This window comes from Rhincodon typus, chromosome 8 (assembly GCF_021869965.1).
Source record: "Rhincodon typus isolate 14 chromosome 8, sRhiTyp1.1, whole genome shotgun sequence".
NCBI classification, from domain to species: domain Eukaryota; kingdom Metazoa; phylum Chordata; class Chondrichthyes; order Orectolobiformes; family Rhincodontidae; genus Rhincodon; species Rhincodon typus.
In genome coordinates, this window is record NC_063339.1 from 74,859,830 (window position 1) to 74,883,249 (window position 23,420).

Genomic DNA, 23,420 nt, shown 5'->3' on the forward strand with positions numbered 1-23,420 from the left:
TTGCCCCTTGAGAAGGTGGTGGTGAGCTGCCTTCTTGAACCGCTGCAGTCCACCTGCTGTGGGTTGACCCACAATGCCCTTAGAGAGGGAATTCCAGGATTTTGACCCAGCGACAGTGAAGGAACGGTGATATATTTCCGAGTCAGCATGGTGAGTGGCTCGGAAGGGAACTTGGAGGCGGTGGTGTTCACATATACCTGCTGCCCTTATCCTTCTAGATGGAAGTGGTCGTGGGTTTGGAAGGTGCTGTCTGAGGATCTTTGGTGCATTTCTGCATCTTGTCGATAGTACGCACTGCTGCTACTGAGCGTCGGTGGTGGAGGGAGTGGATGCTTGTGGATGTGGTGCCAATCAAGCGGGCAGCTTTGTCCTGGATGGTGTCAAGCTTCTTGAGTGTTGTTGGGGCTGCACCCATCCAGGCAAGTGGGGAGTATTCCATCACACTCCTGACTTGTGCCTTGTAGATGGTGGACAGGTTTTGGGGAGTTAGGAGATGAGTTACTTGCCACAGTATTCCCAGCTTCTGGCCTGCTCTGTGTTTATGTGGTGAGTCCAGTTGAGTTTCTGGTCAATGGTAACCCCCAGGATGTTGATAGTGGGGGATTCAGTGATGGCAACACCATTGAATGTCATGGGGCGGTGGTTAGATTGATTCTTATTGGTGGTGGTCATAGCCTGGCAATTGTGTGGCGCGAATGTTACTTGCCACTCGTCAGCCCAAGTGTTAATACGCAGTTAACTCCAAAGCAGTGTTACCGTGAGCACCAAGCACCAGCTCCTCACAAGCTGGTATCGCTGCCACAAGTCTTTAGACTTTGCACATCGCCTACAGAGCCAGAATCCATAACTATCCTGGAGGATAAGGTTAGCCAACTTCTTCAACCATTGTCATTGCCCTCCTGTGTAAATACACTCACAGTACTCCGAGAGAGATTGGAGCAGGATTACAGCCCAGTGTCAGGGAAGGGACAGTGACGTACAGTACGGTCGTGCAATTTGTGCGAGACCCGTTCTCAGACAACATTGGGTTGGCAGGCTTCACGATATCCCTCCTCATTCAGTCCAGCACTGCTCCACCAATCACAAATGATTGGAAGATTCTCTGCTGTTAGTCAAACACTCTTTCTGCCCCACACCGACCCTCTCTCCGTTCCCATCCTTACTGTACCTCTAAACCTAAATACATACCCACAAAATAACACTTACATAACCCATGACCTTACAGGGGTTGATTCTGGAGTTGTGAGGGTTGGCTTATGAGGCAAGATTGAGTAGACTGGGGACTATACTCATTGGAATTTAGACGAATGAATTGAGGGGATCTTACAGAAACATATAAAATTACAAAGGCATTAGATAAGATAGAAGCAGGGAGGCTGCTCCCACTGGTGGGTGAAACTAGAACAAGGGGGCATAGCATCAAAATAAGGGGGGGCAGATTTAGGGCTGAGTTGAGGAGGAACTTCTTCACCCAAAGGGTTGTGAATCTGTGGAATTCCCTGCCCGGTGAAGCAGCTGAGGCTTCCTCGTTGAATGTTTTTAAGGCAAAGATAGATTTTTGAACAGTAAAGGGATTAAGGGTGATGGTGAGTGGGCGGGTAAGTGGAGCGGAGTCCTCAAATAAAAATCGTCATGATCTTATTGAGTCATGAAGCAGGCTCGAGGGGCCAAATGGCCTGCTCCTGCTCCTGGTTCTTACGCTCTTATAAAATCATGAGGGGTATAGACAAGGTGAATGGCAGGTGTCTTTTCCCAAGAGTGGGAGATTTCAAAACTCGTGGGCATATCTTTAAGGTGAGAGGTGAAAGATTTTAAAAAGGACATCGGGGCAATTTCCTTTTTACACAGAGGATGGTTCGCTTGTGGAATGAGCTTTCAGAGGAAGTGGTGGATGTGGGTACAGTTACAATGTTTAAAAGACATTTACATAAGCACGTTAATAAGAAGTGTTTGGAGGGGTATGGGCCAAGTGTGGGACTAGTTTAGTTTGGGAACATAGCCAGCATGGACTGGTTGGACCAAAGGGTCTGTTTCTGTGTTGTATGACTGTATAATGGCCCTTTAACCTTTTTCCCCTGCTAGCTTATAGCAGTATAATGAAGATTAGTCTTGAGTCCTAGATATTCCAGTGTAGGTCTAGACAATTAGAAACTCGAGGGTTGAAGTTGCACTTTCTATCTCTACCCCAGCGTTGTGCTGCACCACAGTAATGACAGGGGTTCAGATTCTGATCGAGTGGTGACCTGTCCACCAGGAACAGCTTTAAATGTGGGTAAGGCATTCATTAACTTCAGCATTAGCTGCTCACCCAAGGCTTGGCTTTCGGAACAACTTTGTTGGAATTTGTCTATCACCTCTGTACTCGGACAACACTGCTCCCCAATCCAGCAACATCTTAGACTTTTATCTGTCCGTGGGCCTCTTCCCTGAAACCCTCCAAGCCATCAGCCATCTCCAATCTTTCCCCTCTGCTCTGGAGAAAGTGATGGGCTGTTCCAGTGCAGGTTGACCCACAGGGACATTGCGGAGTGAATGCCAGGATTTTGATCCAGCCGTGCAGAATATTCATGGAGGGGACACCTTGGCGGGGACCTTACCTACCCTGCACAACTGCTGCCCTTATTCTGCTGGGGAGTGCAGGCTGCAGGTTTGGAAGGTGCTGTTGAGAATTTCTTAGATTCACAGAATCCCCTACAGTGTGGAAGCAGGCCACTTGGCCCATCGGGTCCGCACTGACCCTCCGAAGAGCATCCCACCTGGGCGCACCCCATCCCAGTCATTCCCATGGATAACCCACCTAGCCTCTGCACTACAGGCATTTTTAGAACGACCCATCCACCCTAACCTGCGCATCTTTGGACTGTGGGAGGGAACCGGGGCACCCGGAGGAAACCCACACAGACACGGGGAGAATGTGCGAACTCCACACAGACAGTCACCCGAGGGTGGAATCGAACACGGGCCCCTGGTGCCGTGAGGCAGCAGTGCTAACCACTGAGGCACCGTGATGACCATGAGCAGTGCATTTTGCAGCTGGTGCACACTGTGGCAATGGTGGTGGAGGGGGCACTTGAGGAGGTAATGAAATGGGACCCCTCACCCTACCGGTGGGTTCCTACACCCACCTCCCAATCCCCATCCCACTTCCTTCCTTTTGGATGCTGCTATGAGCCTACCTCTCCACGAAAGCATTTTGTCTTGTGGCCTGACGCCAATAAAATCAATAAAGGGGAACCACTGGATGTGGTATACCTGGACTGACGAAAGGCAGTTTATAAAGTACTCCACGAGAGGCTGGTTAGAAAAATTACAGCACGCAGGACAGGAGGTAACGTGCTAGCATGGATTAATGCTTAGCTAGCAAAGTGAGTAGCAATAAAAAGAGTCGCTCTCATGTTGGCAGTGGCCTATTGCAAGGGTTAGTACTTGTGCTCCAGCCATTCACAACGATTTGGAAGTAAAAGTAATATTTCTAAATTTGTGGCGGATACAGAGCTAATTGGGAACATGTGTTGTTGGGAAGATGTAAAGAAGCTTCTGGTGTATTTGGGTAGGCTCAGTGAATGGGCAAGGACATGGAAAAACATGTTAGTAGGAGGAACAAACATACAGAGTAATTCTTTAATTATAACAGGCTTGAAGTATTAATGTATAAAGGGATTTGGGTGTCCTTGTCAATAAAACATGAAGGCTAGCAAACGTGTGCTACAAGCTACTAGGAAGGCTAATAAATGTTAGCCTTTATTCCCAGAGGATTGGAGTACAGCAGCAGTAAAGTCTTGCTTCAATTGTATGAGAGCTAGGTTAGACTGCACCTTCAGCAGTTTTGGTCTCCTTTCCTCAGGAAAGATATTATTGCCACAGAAAGAGTGCAGCAAAGGTTCACCAGACCTGTTCCTGGAATGGCATTCGACAATCTGGGTCTAAATTCTCTAGAGTCTCATAGAATAAGGTGGGATGCCATAGAAACGTACATAACCCTTACAGCGACAGACAGGAGAGATGCGGGTAAGGTGCTACACTGGTAGAACCAGGGGCCACAATTTAAAAATAAGAGGGATGCCGCTCAGGTGCAAGATGAGGATCTAAGAGGATTGTGAACCTTTGGAAAATCTACCACAGAGAAAGCTCAGTCCTTGAGTATGTTTCAGGTAAAGATTTGGTGTATTTCTGAATTATGGTGATGGGGTGACTAAAAGACATCAAAGTGTCTAATCAGCCAAGATCATTTTGAATGGCGGGGTAGGCTCGATGGGCTGAATGGCCTACTCCCATGTTCCTATTTTACTCATACTACCTAAATCCAGTGGGCGTGAAATAACACGCCTGCAAAGTGGCGGGAGATATTTGATAACACCAAAAGGTGCTACATAAATGTAATTTGTGGTGGTTCAATCAGACGACTAGTCATTGCCATTTGAAAGTGGGCAGTGCCAAGGCAGCATCAGATTTCAAGGGAAGTGGCAGCTAATAATTTCCAAAGAGGGGAGGAACAAGAGGCCATTATAAAAACAAAGCTCGGAGAACTGGGTAGACTTACAACAGCTACAAATCCTTTCTCAATAGCGTCAGTGGGTTTGCCTGCTCAGATCCTCCTCTTGATCCTGGCTCCCTCAAGGAACACAATCTCTTTGATTTAACAGCACCCAGGCTTGAGAACTTACAGCTTTAATTCATTTCACTCCACAAAGCCAAACCTCAGAGGGAGCTGAATTTGTCTTCAGATAATATGACACTTTGCAGTCTCCTCCCATCTCTGTCTCTTCCTCCTCCTCCTTCTCCTCCTCCTGTTTTTTTTTAACCCTGCCTTCCCTCACCCGAGATACAAATTCATTCATTCCCATGAGACCACGTTCCCCCAAACAATCCCGCTATTAGCCAACAACAAAAATAAAACTCGCAGGTACGAGAGACTTTTTAACATCATAAAACATCTTGAGGAGCTTTACAGGAATGATGAAACTTGACAAACAGTCTACGCAAGGTGATATTAGGAGAGCTGGCCGAAACCTTGGGTAAAGACACAGGCCCTTAAAGAGGAAAAGGGAGAGGCACTGAGGTAAAACAATAAGACTTGCATTTCTACAGCACCATTCAGGATCTCAGGAGATTGCAAAGCACTTTGCATCTGATGAAGTGTTTTTTGAATTGCAGTTGCTGATGTAACGCAAACAAACTCAACAATTTACTCACTGCTAATTCACAGAAATAGCAGTGTGAGCATTAGATTATAAGATTTTTAATGGGTGTTGATTGAGGGATGCATAGATACTGCAATATAGTGGAAATGTTGCAGGTTCATAATCATAGAATCCATGTGACCCTACATTTCCCATGGTTAATCCACTTAACCTACACATCCCTGAACACTATGGGCAATTTAGCACGGCCAATCCACCTAATCTGCACATCTATGGACTGTGGGAGGAAACCGGAGCAAACCCATGCAGACACGGGGAGAACGTGCAAACTCCACACAGACAGTCGCCCGAGGGTGGAATCGAACCTGGGTCCCTGGCGCTGTGAAGCAACAGGGCTAACCACTGAGCCTATGTGCTGCCTTGGTAAATTTGAAAAAACCCATGGTGATTTGGTGATAGAAATGCCCTGCAGAGCTGAGATAACTGACCTCCAACAACCAAGACCAGCTTCCTATGTACCAGGTATGAGTCTAACTAGCAGAGAGTTCGCCACCCCTCCCCACCCCATCCCCACCCGAGTCTAAGGCTCCTTGATGCCACACTTGGTCGAATGCAGCCTTGATGTCAAGGGCTGTCACTCTCACCTCACATCACCTCTGGAATTCAGCTCTTTTGACCATGTTTGATATTTAATTCATCGAATTAAATTCAAATCCTTCTTGTGCTATGGTGGGATTTGAACTGTTGTCGCTGGAACAGGTTTCTGGAAGAGATTCCCAGTCATTTTACATATGCTACTGTTCCCTATAAACATCACCCTTGTTCCCTCCATAAAAAAAAAATCCATCCCATCTGGACTGAGTGACTTGTTTTTACTTTAAGTGACCACCAGCATTTTCACTCCCTCCTCTTTATCAATACTTATCTAACCTGAGATTGCTAACCATTCTCTGACCTTTGACAGTGTCCTCTTCTCTGCTGAGGGCAGATGCAAGACATTCCTTTTGCACCTCAGCCAGCCCTGTGCAATTCAAAAAGATTTTTTACTTGTTCATCGTCATCACCAACCTCCCTTCCATTCTTGTTACATGCTTAAAGAGACTTTTGGGTTCACAGAATCATACAGTCAAAGAGCTGTGCAGCGTGGAAACAGACCCTTCAGTCCAACTCGTCCATGTTGACCAGATATGCTAATTTAAGCCAGTCCCATTTAAACCCTTCCTATCCATGCACCCATCCAGATGCCTTTTAAATATAATTGTACCAGCCTCCGCCACCTCCACTGGCAGCTCTTTCCACCCTCTGCCCCTTAGATCCCTTTTAAATCTTTCCCCCAACTCACCATAAACCTATGCCCCCTAGTTTTGGACTGCCCTATCCTGGGGAAAAGGCCTTGGCTATTCACCCTATCCATGCTTCTCATGATTTTATAAACCTCTACAAGGTCACCCCTCAGCCTCCGACACTCCAGCAAAAATAGCACCAAACTATTCAGCCTCTCCCTATAGCTCAAACCCTCCAACCCTGGCAACTTCCTCGTAAATCTTTTTCTGAACCCTCTCAAGTTTAATAACATCTTTGTTAGAAGGGGGACCAGAATTGCACACCGTATTCCAAAAGTGGCCTAACCGATGGCCTGTACAGCCGCAACATGACCTCCCAAATGTTACACCCAATGCACTGACCAATAAAGGCAAGCGTACCAAATGCCTACTTCACTACCCTGTCTACTCGCGACTCCACCTTCAAGGAACTATGAACATGCACCCCATTTTATGTTTCTTTTTATGTCCACTAAAGTAGTCACTTTAGTCCTATTTTTCCCTTCTTTAGAAAAATTCTCCCTTTACTTTCCATGTCCAGTTTGGTTCTCTCCTGTGTTATGAACTATACAAATCTCAAGACACTCTCTGTCCTACTTTCACCTTGATATTTTGAGTTAAATAGTCAAGCTCTAGCTTAGGATGGGTAAAACCAACCCAGTTGCCCCACTTCACGTCTGTCCTGTACCAGGTCCATCTCCTTGGAGAGCTTCTCATTACTTGATTCCTGTTTTGTCCCCCAGTTTCTGATCCCAATCCACACGGGCTGGGCTCTGTAGTGACTGGAACAAGGTCAGCCAGGGTGGCTCATATTCTGAGTTCCCTGATTGGGGCTGTTAACCTGGTCTAATCAGGGAGCCCTGGCTGACAGATATAAACGGGAGGTTCTGTTCACTCCGAGAGCCGGCTCCGAGGGAAGCTGGGTCAGTGTCGAGAGCTCTCCACGTGTACATAAAGGGTGATCTGGTGATGGGATAGCAGCCACTGTGCAGCTACTTCAGGTTCCTTTTCCACTCACTGCAGTCACCTCTGAGTCAGTGCTTCGAAGAAACCGACCGCACCCTCTGCTTTCCCAGGATTTTGAGAATCCCGGTGACAGACGAAAGGAAGATCTGCACTTCCGTAGCACCTTTGGATGTCCCAAAGCAGCCAGGGAGGGTGAAGGTTTGTCACTGTAGTCGTGCGGGAAGCATAGCATCCAGTTTGCACACAGCCCAGCTCCCACCAAGTACAGTGTGGTGATGAGTGGGTGCACAAAGTCCTGGGATACACTCGATCAGGTCCCGGGGGTTTACCCACCTTTACATTCTCTAAGACATCCGGCATTTCCTCTTCGGTAACACAGACTGTTTTCAAAACATCAATATTTATTTCCTGGTTACAGGAAGGGTATTTTTAAGCTTGAGAGAGTGTTCAGAAGCGATTTACCTGGATGTTGCTGGGAATGGAGGGTTTGAGTTATAAGGAGAGGCTGGAACTTATTTCACTGGAGTGTAGGAGGTTGAGGGGCGACAGTATAGAGGTTTATAAAATCATGAGGGGCATAGATAAGGTGAATGGCAGGTGCCTTTTCCCCAGGGTGGGGGATTTCAAGACTCGGGGGCATATTTTTAAGGTGAGAGGAGAAAGATTTAAAAAAGACATGAGGGGCAATTTTATTTTTTTTTTAACACAGCGTGGTTCATACGCGGAATGAATGTCCTGAGATGCGGGTGCAGTTACAATGTTTAAAAGGCATTCAGATAAATACATGAATAAGAAAGAATTGGGGGGATATGGACCAAGCGCAGGCAGGTGGGACTAGTTTAGTTTGGGATTATGGTCAGCATGGACTGGTTGGACTGTTTCCATGCTGGATGACTCTTGCACTGTGTCCAAATGTCTTAAAATTCAAATGAAGCGTAGAACACCCCTTCAACCTTAACCCCAGCGCTCCCACTCACACATCCATGAACTCCCTATGCTCCATACAGGCCAACTCATGCCCTCTACCCATCCCTCCATGGCCCTTCATAACCCTCCATTTGCTTCCTAATCCCTGTGCTAATCCATGCCCCCACCTGTCAGCCTTTACCACACCAGCTCACACATGGCAGACCCCAGGGTCAAGGCACAGAAAACAGATTTTAAAAAAGTTTATGAAAGAATGTTCCCAAATGCCTACTACAGACTCCACTATGTTGCAAACAGGAGGCTGGAAGAACACAGCAGGCCAGGCGGCGTCTGGAGGAAAGGAGTAGTCAACGTTTCAGGTCCTAAAGAAGGTCAAAACCCGAAACATTGACTGCTCCTTTCCTCCACTTGCTGCCTGTCCTGCTGTGTTCTTCCAGCCTCCTGTTTGTCTACCCTGGATTCCAGCATCTGCAGTCTTTTTTTTGTCTCTCACTATATTGCAAAACTACTTTTATTAAAAAAACACATTCAGTACATTTACATACTTTCAAGTAAAGAATGCCTTATAACAGCAAACATTTAACTCGAGTATTTAATCCCTTGAACAACAAGCATTTGAATTTCAGAGATAGTAAGTAAGGGCTTTTCTGAAGAAGGGATCCGGCTCAAAACGTCAACTTTCCCGCCCCTCTGATGCTGCCTGGCCTGCTGTGTTCCTCCAGCTCCACACTGTGTTAAGCATTTGAATGTGTAGTCCCACTTCAATGAGCTTTTTAACCCTCGTTACTTTTCCAAAATATTTAAAAAGGCTGGAAATTTTAATTCTTGGCAGCTGTTTTAACTGCTCAGTTGACAGCTTCAATGTCTCCGACAGCTAATGAGAGTATGCATGCTTCACACACATCCATGCCTACTTTTGACAATGCCGAAAGGTACCCGTCCTGCCATAGTGTGGCCCAGGTCCATAACCAAAGGGGTACCCTGCCTATCCAAAGACGTGTGTAAAGTTCAGAGCAGCTCCTGTTGGATCTAACTTTCGGTTTCACCCTCCTGGGCTCCAAAAATCTGATCGAGTGGAAGGTGCTACTGATTAGAACAGGAATCCTGAAGTGCACATCTAGAGCAGCGTCCCACCCCTATATATTAGAAAAAAGGGGTCATCCTCAGGGATGGGACTGGTGAATTTTCAGGCTTTCTAACAGTCGCTCCATTCACAAAGATTCACAAGTCTAAATCTCCAAAAGGTACGTCATTGCCTGGAAAATGTTTTGAAACATCCAGTGGTTGTGAAAGTAAGTGCTAAATAAAAGCAAGCCCTTGATTTTATATGGCTGCCTACATTCAATTGATAATTGAAGCCCAACATCACCAGCACTCTTGCGTATTTCAGAAAACTGCCCGCAAATTTTAATCTTCGCCTTCTGCCCCATTAGTGACCCATTGTATACAGCCAGTAGTGTAATAATGCCCCAATTCAAGCCAAACTTCTGTCTTGACCCCCATCCCCCAGATACAACCCGCCCACTGCAGTATTAAAAGTATCTTTGATTAACACCACCAGCCTCCCTTCCCCACAACCCCTACCTCTCCAGTCTTTCCTGATTACTCTATCACCAGGAGTATTAAGTTTCCAAACCTCCCTTTCCTTGTATTATTGCTAATTTCTCACTGTCCCACGCAGCGGCCTGTGTCTGCAGCTGACCTGCCTTTAATTAAAAATGCTACTAGGTACGTCTAGGTACTTGTGGCCCAAACCCACCTCAAACTTCTTTTGCAACTGCCGCATCTGATACCCTGCTGCTTCTGAAACTATTCTTCACTTTGCGGCTGGCTGCTCTCCAGGGTTTCGTTCTGGTGCCCGTCCACCTGTGAAATTCATTTCACCGCTTCCCCCACAGAAGTTAACTTTCCCACAGTGAGTTTCGTTCAGGGTCCTGCTGAAGTGCAACTCATTGACCTTGATAAAGGCCTCTGTTGCCCTAGGACTGGTCCAAAAGTGCCAGGAACCTGAACACCTCCCGCCAACCTTTCCCTAGCCCCGTGTTAACCTGCTTTATCCCGCTGTGGCTATCCTTGCCAACATGCAGCCCTGGGAGTAAACCAGAGATTATAACTTTTTTTTTAAGAAGGTCCCCGAGCTCCTGAAACATTGACTGTAGGAACTCGACCCATTTCCCCCTCTTGCATCATCGATTCCCACGTGTGGAGTCTGACCTCTGACTGTTCCCCTTGTGTTGGTTCCCTCAAACTAAGGGGCGAAAGTTGTTACTGTTTGGCGTTGCGAGGCCTACTTTGGGAGAGTAGGAACAAAAACAGAAATTGCTGGAAAAGCTCAGCAGGTCTGGCCGCATCTGTGAAGAAAAATATCAGAGTTAACATTTCGGGTCTGGGTGACCCTTCCTCAGAACTGGAAGGCCCTTCCTCAGACCTTATTTGTGTGGATTGACCACTTCCCTGAGGAAGGGTCATTCGGACCCGAAATGTTAACTCTGATTTTTTTTTTCCTTCACAGAGGCTGCCAGACTTGCTGAGCTTTTCCAGCAACTCCTGTTTTTTTTTGTTCCTGATTTACAGTGTCCACAGTTCTTTCGGTTTTTGTTTTAAGAGAGTAGGGCCTACTTTGTGCGAGACTCGCACCGCACTTGCAGAAACAACTTTCTCTCCTGTTGACGTATAACCCTTCTGAAGAGGGGTCATGTTGGACTCAGAACATTAACTCTGTCACTCTCTCTCCCCCCTCTCACCACAGGTGCTGACGCACCTGAGGAGTTTCTCCAGCATTCCCTGTGCTTTCGTTTGAGATTCCTGACGTGCCGAGTATCTTACTTTTATTGGATTATTAAGCCCCTCCGGTCCCCGTCTTCCTGCGCTGTCATTTGTCCCACAGTGCTCTACACTACCCAATTACAGAAACCCACTTCCAGCCTACAAAGTCCGAAAAGGACACCAGGTTCTTTCCTCACCTTGCCTCAAGGCATCGCCTCGTCTTTACCCAATGTGCAAGTCCAGTTCCATCGTGGCCCAGCCCACATGGGGTTAAACATTGTGCATCCATACAGCGCAATGGGCTCATCGTTCACTCTGTGACTCTGCTACACTAGATCTCTTCCCCCATGCCACACTTACAAGTGCCTGGGGATTGAAAGGTGGCTGTTTCCCTGGGAGCAAGGAGGGCTGCTCCTCTGATGCTGCCTGGCCTGCTGTGTTCCTTCAGCTCCACACTGTGTTATCTCTGACTCCAGCATCAGCAGTTCCTACTATCTCAATGGGTCAAATAGCTACCTTCTGCACTTCAAGGTTTTGTGATTCAATGCCGAGGGTCAGTTGTAAACTAATCAAGAAAGAGATTGATACATGCAGTAGTTTACAGCCTCATCGTTGCTGGATCACGTAGGTGTCAGGAGGGTCCCTTTTTCACACGAAGCGTGGTGGGTATATGGAACAAGTTGCCAGAGGAAGTGGTGGAGGTTGGTACAATTGCAACATTTAAAAGACTTTTGGACAGATACAGGGATAGTAAAAGTTTAGAGGGATATGGGCCAAACACAGGCAAATGGGAAGAGTTTAATTTAGGAAAAATGGGTGGTGTGGACGAGTCGGGCCGAAGGGCCTGTCTCTGTGCTGTATGACACTATGACTGCATATCATTTCCAACATGGCTAAACGACTACACTCAATGACTTTTGAATGTAGGGGACCTTCCAAAGTTCACTTCACCACAAATAAAATTTGACAGTGAGCCCAATGTTAGGCCAATGATTGGATCAAGATAGTAATTATTACACAGAGTGCCTCAATGGAGGAGAGAAAGACAGGGGGAAAGGAGAGGTTTACAAAGTTAATTTCAAAGTTTGGGGCCTAGTCAACTCTCTGCAGCACTGTCAATGGTGGAGCAATTAAAATCAGGGCCAGAGGACAGAATCGAAACAGATTTTAAGACAGTCAGGCCTCAGGAGTTTACAGAGAATAGGGGAGCAGTGGCAAGGTCACAGATATTTTAATGCAAAGCTAAAAGTTTTATTGAATAATATAAAGTGCTCATTGTCCACCTTGTGACTTGCAGATTGATTCGTGCTCAAGGTCACATTTTAATTCATAATGAGTGTGGGGAAAATGGTCTGGAGCCAGCTGCAATGGAAACAGATCCTTAACAAGACAGGCAGTGTAAAAGCACATCAGCAGCAGGATCAGAGGAAGCCAACCCATTGCAGAGAGACAGGAGGGGAGCTCCTTGCCTCTGGAGGCACCTATTCACTGCCTCTTGCAAGGCGAGGAAAGGGAAGGAAGGAAGGGATGTGCACTTATATAGCCAGTTACACAACTTCAGAACATCATCGTGATAAAGCAGATCACAACTAATGAAGCACTCCTGAAGCATTGGAAACTGCAGGGAAACAGAACAGCTGACTAGTGCTCACAACACGCATCAGCTACACATTCCATTCAGATCTCCAGGATGCTCGGTCTGCCTGTGTTTACAATAAAAACGTTGTAACTCAAGCTTGGCCTGGCCTGGCCTGAGAGTGCTCACGGATCAGTCTGAAACGAGATTGTGGAGAAGTGTAACACCGGGCTCGAAACATGAACTCTGTTTCTCTCTGCGCAGAGGCTGCCAGACTTGCTGGGTTTCTCCAGCTCTCCCGGTTTGTGAGGTGCTACATTTTGGAAAGGCAAATCAGAACAGGACTTGTACACTTAGTGGTAAGATCCAGGGCAATATTGCTGAACAAAGAGACCTTGGCATGCAGGGTCATAATTCTTTGAAAGTGAAGTGGCAGGGAGACAGAGCGGTGAAGATGGAGTCTGGTACGCTTGCTTTTATTGGTCAGTGCACTGAGTATAGGAGTTGGGAGGTCATGTTGCGGCTGTACAGGACATTGGTTAGGCCACTTTTGGAATACTGCGTTCAGTTCTGGTCTCCCTGCTATAGGAAGGATGTTGTTAAACTTGAAAGGGTTCAGAAAAGATTTACAAGGATGTTGCCAGGGTTGGAAGTTTTGAGCTACAAGGAGAGGCTGAATAGGCTGGGGCTATTTTCCCTGGAGAGTCGGAGGCTGAGGGGTGACCTTTTAGAGGTTTATAAAATCATGAGAGGCATGGATAGGGTGAATAGCGAAGGTCTTTTCCCCAGGGTAGGGGAGTCCAAAAATAGAGGGCACAGGTGAGTGGGAAACATTTTCACACAGAGGGTGGTGCGTGTATGGAACGAGCTGAGAGAGGAAGTGGTGGAGGCTGGTACAATTACAACATTTAAAAAGGACAAATGGATGATATATAAATAGGAAGGGTTTAGAGGGAAATGGGCCAAATGCGAGTAGATTAATTTAGGACAAGTTGGACCGAAGGGTTCTGTTTCTCCATGACTCTGTCAGTGTATGTTAGTAACAGAAGGGGTTGAACCTTGTAGTCTCAGCCGACTGAGATAATACATTCTGTTGAGAGTCAGGGAGCGGGGGAATCTTGTTGGCTCCCACTAACGCACGCAGACCTTGGTGTTTGGATTTGCTGAGACAACTGCACTCGGAAAGCCTCCAAGTCTCCTGCACCCCTAGATTCAAATCGCAATTCGTTTCGAAAACGAGCGAGCCGGGTAATGGAACTGGCACGGGTGGGGGGAATAAATCTTTCGTCGTGCCCCCAGCACCACCATTCAATGAGCAGATCAAAATCTTCAGAAGAGACAACTAAAGGCAGCGATCAAAAAAAGTTCAGTGGTGGAGACAGCTCAGTCCTGGAGTGGCAGGGTGGGGGAGGGAGGGGTAAGTGGGGAACGCATCCCCCTGAAACCACGGAACATAACAAGTTGGCAATTTCGGGTAATTGCTGGTTGCATTTCCATCCTGACACCTCCCTTTGTAGCTTCGCCAGAGTTTCTAATTATAGAACAAAACCGCTAGAGAGTCTGGCATCAATTAAAGACCCAGTGGTTGGAGGCTGAACGTTGGAAGGGAAAGGGATTTCAGAGTCTGCTGGCACCGAGCGCTCGGATCCTTCTGAAGATCAGCCCAACAGAAACATGACGCCAGGCACAGACACGCACTCCCACCCTGGGCATGTTCTTAACCAGCGACAGGCCCATTCGGGCCACAACGAGGTTCACAGCTGCCAGCTCTTCCTTCAGCGACGCTGCCAAATCGCTGGGGAGCTCAGACAGCTGATGCGTCCGCAACAGAAACAGAAATAAAGACCGACAAGAGGAATGTTTAGATGGATGGATGGATGGGTCGATCGATCGATACTAGCCTCGTCACTAGCGGGAGCCCCCCACTTCACTACCTGCACTTCTTTAGAAGCGATCCTTTGAAGGGGACCTCAGTTTAATGCCTTACTGAAAGGGAGTTTTCCTTAACCTGGCAATATTCCCTCAGAAATGCACTGTTCAAACACATGGTGTACTCAATAATTTTGTCCTGGCTTTGAGGAGCCCCTCCACCACTGGTACACAGCGACTGTACACACCACATATACAATACATCAAAGTCTCTTTAACAGCACGTCCCGAACCTCCAATCTCCACAGCTACAAGGGCCAGGCTAGCAGACACATATTATATACATATATATGGAACACCGTCTCCAGCTAAACATGCATCACTGCCCATTCACTGTCACTGGATCTAAAAGCTGGAGATGGCTAATAGCCATCGCCAAAACGCTTTCAGCTGCTCGTGGGACATGGGTGTCACTAGCCGGGCCAGCATTTATTGCCCCGTCCCTAGTTGCCCCTTGAGAACGTGGTGGTGAGCTGCCTTCTTGAACCGCTGCAGTCCACCTGCTGTGGGTTGTCCCACAAATGCCATTAGGGAGAGAATTCCAGGATTTTGATCCAGCTACAGTGAGGGAACAGTGATATGTTTCCAACTCAGGGTGGTGAATGGCTCGGAGGGGAGCTTGCAGTGTACCCATGTATCTGCTACTCTTACCCTTCTAGATGGAAGTAGTCATGGGTTTGGAAGGGTCACTAGAATTGAAATGTGAACGCCATTTCTCTCTCCACAGATGCTGCCAGAGCCGGCGAGTTTCTCCAGCCCTCTCTGTCTGTGTTTCAGATTTCCAGCTCTTCATTTTTACTTTGGTGGGGGGGGGTGGTTTAAAGAAGGTGCTAGTAGAGGGGACAACTCACCACGTTTGCAAGGGTAGGCTATAAATAACTGTGCCAGTCATGGCCACCTCCTGACGGGGATACTTTTATTTTAAAAAAAAAACCTTCTTTGAAGTGGGACGTGAACCTGTGACCACCTGACTGAGAGGCGAGACCAGCATGGCTGAATGTTTTCTAGAATACTCTACATCTTTATACGCAGAAGTATGAAGTAAAATGGATGCCAAGAGATTTGGAACGAAAAGCTACTCTGTACGTACACGACTAGATGCTGTTTGACCTCTGACGTATACAACTTTTAACAAGACAATAGTTAAAGTATAACGTGGTCAGTCACTGTGACATCTAACCTGTCAGCCAGGTCTTTTGGCAGGATAACCCATTACTGCAGAGGATTGTCGACACAGCCCAGCAAGCCAACCCCTCCATCCATTTTCTCCATCTGTACTTCTTGCCACCTCAGGAAGTCCCCTCCCACCCCGGCGATCATCTCTTCCATCCGGCAGAAAACGCACAGACCATTAGCTGGGTCTCCGGATTAGCATCCCTATCGGCTAGGCTGAGGAAAAGCCTGGGCTCCCTTTAGCAGGAGAGTGACCACATGGTGTAGAGAGGTGCCCATGTTCCTGAGCTGAACGGTTCCACAATGGCTCCGCACGGACTTCCAGGAGGCTAATGCAGCGAACAGAGAGCCAACTGCATACCTGACCATCCCGTATCATCAACAGGCCAACGTCACCAAGGTAGGTTTACCCCAGGGGACACCCCCAGCCTGGGTGAAGGAAGTCTCTGCCTTCTGTGATTCTGTACCAGTTATACCAGGGCTGAGTCATACCATTCAGACTCAAATACCCCAGTTGCCTTAAATCGGTGGGAATCAGGCTTAGTGCAATGGAAATTCCGAAAATACCTGACCTAGTGGTCATTCTCATTACAGCCTCTAGCACTCAGCATTGAGTTCAATAACTTCAGAACCTGACTCAATCCTTCCATGTTTTTTAACTCACGCCACACCTGGTCCTGTTATAAAATGGGTTAGTGTGGAATCAATGGGCTGAATGACCTGCCTCCACATTTAAGGGATTGTACAATTCTAGCTCTTGTTATCACTTATTTAAAAACCTATCTTCTGGTCTATCCGTCATCTCCTGGTTTACCCAGGCCTTTCCATGTCTGTCTGTCTGTCTGTCTGTCTGTCTCTCTCTCTCTGGCATCCGTCTCCACCACCTCCCCCCATACCACTTTATCGTCGCTGCTAACGCATGACAAGTCACTGGACTCAAAACGTTGACCCTGCTTTTCTCCCCACAGATGCTGCCTGGTCTGCTGAGTTGCGCCGGCAATTTCTGTCGTTGTTACAGAGCGGGAGTTTGCCAACTCCAGCAGGTTCGATCTGGGGCACACAGCGGGTCTAAGACAGGTATAGGCCGGGGGTATGAGCACTGACACAATGCCCTGTCCCCACAACCAAACAGAAAAAGATATTTTTTTGCAAACGCGTGGGTTGCATTGGAAGCTCATCCCTAACTTCAGCACAGGAGTGATGTTGCTGACAGAGCTTAATCACGAGTAAAAAAGCAAGTGTAGTACAAACAGAAGGGGTGGGAGTAATTTTAGATAAAAGAAAAGACAGGAGGTTTTGCTGACAAGTTGCCATGAATGGTTGAAGTATGAGCAGTTTGAGTAAATACGGAGAATCTGGTGTCATTGGCCTAAAGACTGGCAACCAGAGGACACAAATACAAAGAGACTGATAAAGGACACAGAGATTTGTGTAAAGAGGTGTCCCTTTTGCACAATGCGCTGTTGTGTTCTAGAATGTACTTTCTGAAAACCCCACACTGGGCCAGGATCAATATGACCATCCGGTTTGATGTGCTGCCTGCAATGTTGGGAGTTGGCATGGACTCTGTGATGGACCCCATGGGCTGCTGGTCCTCCTGGGTAAGGCTATCCTGCAGGTCAAGACTCCAGGGTTTGACCCTGTACTACAGAAAGGCTGCTCACCATAGAATCATTCAGAGGGAGCACTGCCCAGTGCCAAGGTTCAACTTGTTCATTTACACACTATTACGTATTACACTCAGCTCAAAGTTTACGTCCTCCCCATCCTCTGTTCTCTGTGGCATGTGACAGCTGACACATCGTGTCATTCACATTACACTGGATGGGCCAAAACAGAACTGGATCGATGCTCAAGTGGAGCATAATTATAACTTTGTACAGAGGGCAAAGAGAATGGGATTAAATTGCTGCCTCCTCAATTGGGCTAGCCACAGACACAATGGGCCAAATGGCCTCCTCCTGTGCTGCGTTGTTCTACGATCCAGTAGCACAGCAGGGAAGTCGGTGCATTCACAGACTTAGCCGGCTTTGCGGTTCTTAAAAGGATTTTGAGCATACGCCTCACACTGTGGTGGGGAGCAGCCTCGGTGAAGCGGACTGTTCTGGTTGGGAACCCCAGCCCACTCCCAATCAGCACCGCACGCCTCCTCCTGCTCACCTTTTCGGCTAACAGCTCCCGGATCTTGCCAGCCTGCAGCCTGAACCGGAGGAGCTGGGACTCCAGCGTCATGCAGCGTTTTTGCCAATTGTAGCCGCCGCCGACGTTCTCCGCCATCGTCTCCATGGTTTTCCTAGCTCTCGCCGGTGGTGGTTGGGGGGTGGGGGGGGGGGGGGAGGGGCCACGTCCCTGAGGTTCGCTCAACCTGAAAGCGGAAAACGCACGTTCAGAAGGAAGCAAGAACAAACCCGGACCACAAAAGTAACAATGGAGATTCCTTGTCGCGATGACAAGAACAGGAAGGGCCTTGCTCCAACTTCCTCAGCACTTCAACAGGCGCACCATATGGATGCTCAAGTGTCTGGAGCGGGGCTTGAACCCACAGCCGTCTGATTGAGAGGTGGAGGGTATTGTCCCGCGAGTTAGAGAGACCTCAGGGAGCTCCACTGGGCCAGCAGCTGCATGGGCTCTGTAGCCGGCCATCCCAGCCTGGATATGTGAGGTAGCCCAGGTTAGCTGTACAGAGGGCCTTCTACCCCTTACACCAGGGAAGGATAGCAGGCAGTCAGTTAGGATTCATTAAAAAAAAGTTACAGAAATAGAACCATACAGGATGCAATTTGGCCTGACTCAGATCATTTTCTTCTTTCAAAGAAAAGCTCAAACTCTCCCTTCCCTTCCCTTCAGATGGTCGAATGCTCCAACCAACCCCACAATAACACGTGCCACATTTACATTCGATTCAAAAGCTTTCTTCTGAATTCCTAACTCTTATTAATGGTCACTAGTTATGCTGCTCCTTACATGGGTGGCGACATTAAAAACTTTTCACTCCTGTACTTGAGTGCACGTGACAATAGAGTCTAAATCTAAATCTGTATAATAGGCTGTCAGAACTACACATTATGAGCTCAACGTGGTCAATGCAACATATATTCAGAACAACATGCCCACTTTTCAATTCCGATCCTACAGATACCAACCGCAGTGACTGGTTCACTTGTGATTAAGTGAATCTAGATTCTGAATTCTAGCAAATTGTTTATTTGCCCGACAAAATCTCTTTGCTCCTCTGTCCCATTTAGGCTTTTATTTTCAAAGCCGCGTATGACTGTATTATTTTTCAAAATGTAACAACCTCACTCTTGTCAACAATGAAATGCATTTATCAATCATTTCTCCATGCTGCAAAGTTCATTAACACCTTCTTGTAATATGTTGCTTTTCTGAAGAGTCGCCCTTTATCTGTACTCTCTGCTTGCAAGCCCACTCAAAACCTGTCCCGATTCCACATACTCCAACTCCAGTGATTATTTTATTGTGCCACACATTTTTAACAAAAAGGGCTTTGTAGAAATTTAGATATAATACATTGACTGCATTACCTTAGTCTATTTTCACCTCTTCAAAAAAAATTCAACCAGTTTGGTCGAGTCAGATTTTCTCTTTCGAAATCTACGTTGACCGTTCATTCTTACATTTTCTTTTGTTGAGATAATTTTCTATTTTCTCATTTCAAAGCAATTCCATTATTTTCCTTCTGCTAGCTGGTTGGTCTATAATTCCACATTCTGGTTTCCTTCTTAAATATAGAGACGAGACATGATATCATCCAGCGCTACACCTCCACCTTTATGAATTGCTGAGTAGCTGTTACAGTGCAACTTCTTCACTAGGTTTTAAAAGTGTACACACGCAGTCTGTGTAGAGAAGGGGATTTTCCCTCAAGTTTGGTTAGATTACTCACTGTATTTCCTACTCTATTTTAAATTAATTATGCTTCGTTTTAATCTCAGCCTCTGATGTGATGACAAATTGATTTGGTAATTACAAAAGTGAAATGTCTGCCCTTTCACTAGGACGGCCACATGAGTAAGTGACCCCTCTCCCGTCACCAATTTCCTTTTTGTTTAAACCGATGTTTGTGCAGTATTTTACTGATTTGTTCTTGGTAATTTAGTTCCATAGCTCATTTGTCCGTTCTGTTTTACTTCTCTCCTAAAGGCTTCTGCACCCATTGTTTGGAAGGATGAGAGATAATCTTATTGGAACATAGAAGATCCTGAGGGGACTTGACAGGGTGCACACAGGAAGGATGTTTCCCGTCATGGGAGAGTCTTGAGCTGGGGAACACAGCCTCAAAATACGGTCTCCCATTTAAACTCAAGATTACAAATTTTTTTTTCCCCTAGAGTCATATAGCATGGAAACAGACAATCCATGCTGACCATAATCCCAATCTATACTAGTCCCACTTGCCTGCTCCTGGCCCATATCCCTCCCAACCTTTCCTATTCCTGAACTTATCCAAATGTCTTTTCAACATTGTAACTGTACCTGCATCCACCACTTCCTCTGGAAATTCATTCCACACTCTGTGGGGGGAAAAAAAATTGCCCCTCATGTCCTCTTAAATCTTTCTCCTCTCACCTTAAAAATATGCCCCCTAGTCTTGAAATCCCCCACCCTGGGGAAAAGACACCTGCCATTCACCTTATCTATGCCCCTCATTATTTTATAAACCTCTGTAAGGTCACCCCTCAACCTCTCATGCTCCAACGAGAAAGGTTCCAGCCTATCCAGCCTCTCTTTATAACTCAAACTGTCCAGTCCTGGCAACATCCTGGCAAATCTTTGCTGAATCCTCTCCAGTTTGATAATGTCCTTCCTATATCAGGGTGACCAGAACTGGACACGATACTCCAAAAGAGGCCTCGCCAAAGTCTTAAACAACCTCAACATGATGTCCCAACTCCTATACTTAAAGGTCTGAGCAAAATAGGCAAGCGTGTTAAATGCCTTAACTATCCTGTGAAGCAAATTTCAAAGACTTATGTATCTGAATCCCAAGGTCTCTCTGTTCTACAACACTACCCAGGGCCCTGCTTTTAATTGTATATGTCCTGCCCTTGTTTGTATTACTAAAATGCAATACCTCACATTTATCCAAATCAAACCCCATCTGCCACTCTTCAGCCCATTGACCCACCTGACCAAGATCTCTTTGTAAATCTTAGATAACCTTCTTCACTGTCCACAAACCAACAATTTTGCTGTCATCCACAAACTGATTTCTCTTAGAGGATCATGTATTTGTGAAACCCCAATCTACCACAGAGCAGTGAAGGCAGGCTCATGGAAAACTTTTAAGACAGAAATAGATTGAATCTTGGCTAACAAGAGAATCAAAGGTTAGTGAGGGGGAGTAGGCAACAATATTCCCTCCAAATTTTTCATCATTTCACGTGTGGATCTCCAAGGCCCATCTGCAGCAATTCTCACAACCGGAAGTCGACGCATTGGTATGGCAATTGGAGTGGCTTAGGGAGCGTGTTGACAAGTCGGAATTATTAGATCAGCCATGATCTTATTGAACGATGGAGCAGGACGAGACACTAAACAGCTTAGTCCCACTCCTAAACTGTACGTTCATACGGAATCTCTTTGTATTCTTGCTTCCTGCCTGAATATTTAGGCGTCTTTCCTTCATTCCTTTAGCCATCCTGAGGTAGCCCCACCAGTTTTCGCTTGTTCTTGGTTTGAGCACGACACAGTGTTTTGAAGTACCATCCGCAACTCCTCAGGTAACGAGGCATTCTGGTCTGCATGCAACACACACCGGGAAACGTTCAGATCTGGGGTTGATAATCCCAAGTTACTACACATGTCGGCCAATGACCAACAGTGCCCACATCAAACAAACAAATTAAGAAAAATCACAACTTAAGTCCGTCCTGTTACTGTTCCTTTTGCCATTATTGCTGTCCATTTAATTGCTAGAGTTCTGTTATAGGTCCTTCAAAACTTAGATGTTTCCAATCAATTACCACTCTTTTTGTTACAGCTGCATCCTTCTCAATTATTATCCTAAATCATATTATGATCACTGTTGCCTAGATCTCCACCTACTGTTACTTGTCCCATCTGTTCTGATACATTCCCCATTACTATGATCTTAAATAGAAGTCTTGCCTCATTAGGCTTCCTACAAACCCTATTCCCCCCAAACAGCACTGTAGGTTGATCAACACCAAATGGACTGCACAGTTCAAGAAGGGGGCTCACTGTCAGTTTCAAGGGCAATTAGGGATGGGCAATAAATACCAGCCAAGCTCACATCCCATGAGTGATTAAAGAATGGATCTAGAAAGGAATCATCCAAGATAGTAGGAATTGCCGATGCTGTAGAATCTGAGATAACAAGGTATAGAGCTGGATGAACACAGCAGGCCAAACAGCATCAGAGGAGCAGGAAGGCTGACGTTTCGGGCCTAGACCCTTCTTCAGAAAAACGAAGAATGAAACATCGGCTTTCCTGCTCCTCTGACGCTGCCTGGCCTGCTGTGTTCATCCAGCTCTACACCTTGTTATCTTAGAAAGGAATCATGTGCAGATTGCAGGAATTTCATTCCCTTATCCCCATTAACCGCCTGTTGTCTAACTAATATAGAGTCACAGAGATGTACAGCACAGGTTCAACTCGTCCATGCTGACCAGATATCCTAAATTAATCTAGTCCTATTTGCCAACATTTAGCCTATATCCCTCTCAACCCCTCCTATCCGTGTATCCATCCAGATGCCGTTTAAATGTTGTAACTGCACCAGCCTTCACCACTTTCTCTGGCAGCTCATTCCATGCCCTCTGTGTGAAACAGTTGCTCCTTTAGGTCACTTTTAAATCTTTCCCCTCTCTGCGCCCTCTAGTTTTGGACTCCCCTACCCTGGGGAAAAGACTTTGACTATGCACCCTATCCATGCCCCTCATGATTTTATAAACCTCAATAAGATCACCCCTCAGCCTCCCTCGCTCCACAGAAAATAGCCCCAGCCTATTCAACCTCTCCCTATAGCTCAAACCCTCCAACCCTGGCAACTTACCCTTTCAAGTTTAACGATATCTTTCCTGTAGCAGGGAGACCATAACTGAACGCAGTATTCCAAAAGTGGCCTAACCAATGTCTTGTACAGTCGCAACATGACCTCCCAACTCCTATACTCAGTGCACTGACCAATAAAGGCAAGCGTACCAAACGCCTTCTTCACTATCCTGTCTACCTGTGACTCCACTTTCAAGAAACTATGAACCTGCACTCCAACGTCTCTTTGTTCAGCAACATTGCCCAGGACCATACCATTATGTGTAGAAGTCCTACCTGATTTGACCTGCCAAAATGTTGCACCTCACATTTATCTAGATTAAACTCCATCTGCCACTCCTTGGCCCATCGGTCCATCTGATCAAGATCCCATTGTACTCGGAGGTAACCTTCTTCGCTGTCCACGACACCTCCAATTTTAGTGTCATCTGCAAACTTACTAACCATACCTCCTATGTTCACATCCAAATCATTTATATAAATGATAAGAAGCTGTGGACCCAGCACTGATCCCTGTTGCACACCACTAGTCACAGGCCTCCAACCTGAAAAGCAACACTCCACCACCACCCTCTTTCTCC

General features: G+C 46.6%; 1 protein-coding gene across 1 annotated transcript in view; it reads right to left on the bottom strand.

The window, feature by feature from the left end:
• plekhh1 (pleckstrin homology domain containing, family H (with MyTH4 domain) member 1) overlaps positions 1 to 18,106 on the bottom strand; it is a 110,577-nt gene extending 92,471 nt beyond the window's left edge. Inside the window, exons 1-3 of the mRNA XM_048599944.1 lie at positions 17,945 to 18,106; positions 3,145 to 3,176; positions 2,846 to 2,860 (exon numbers count right to left, since the gene is read on the bottom strand). Coding sequence (XP_048455901.1) covers positions 2,846 to 2,860; positions 3,145 to 3,176; positions 17,945 to 18,086 — 189 coding nt within the window. The 5' untranslated portion in view covers positions 18,087 to 18,106. The remainder of the gene's footprint in view (positions 1 to 2,845; positions 2,861 to 3,144; positions 3,177 to 17,944) is intronic.
• Between the last annotated feature and the right edge of the window lie 5,314 nt (positions 18,107 to 23,420).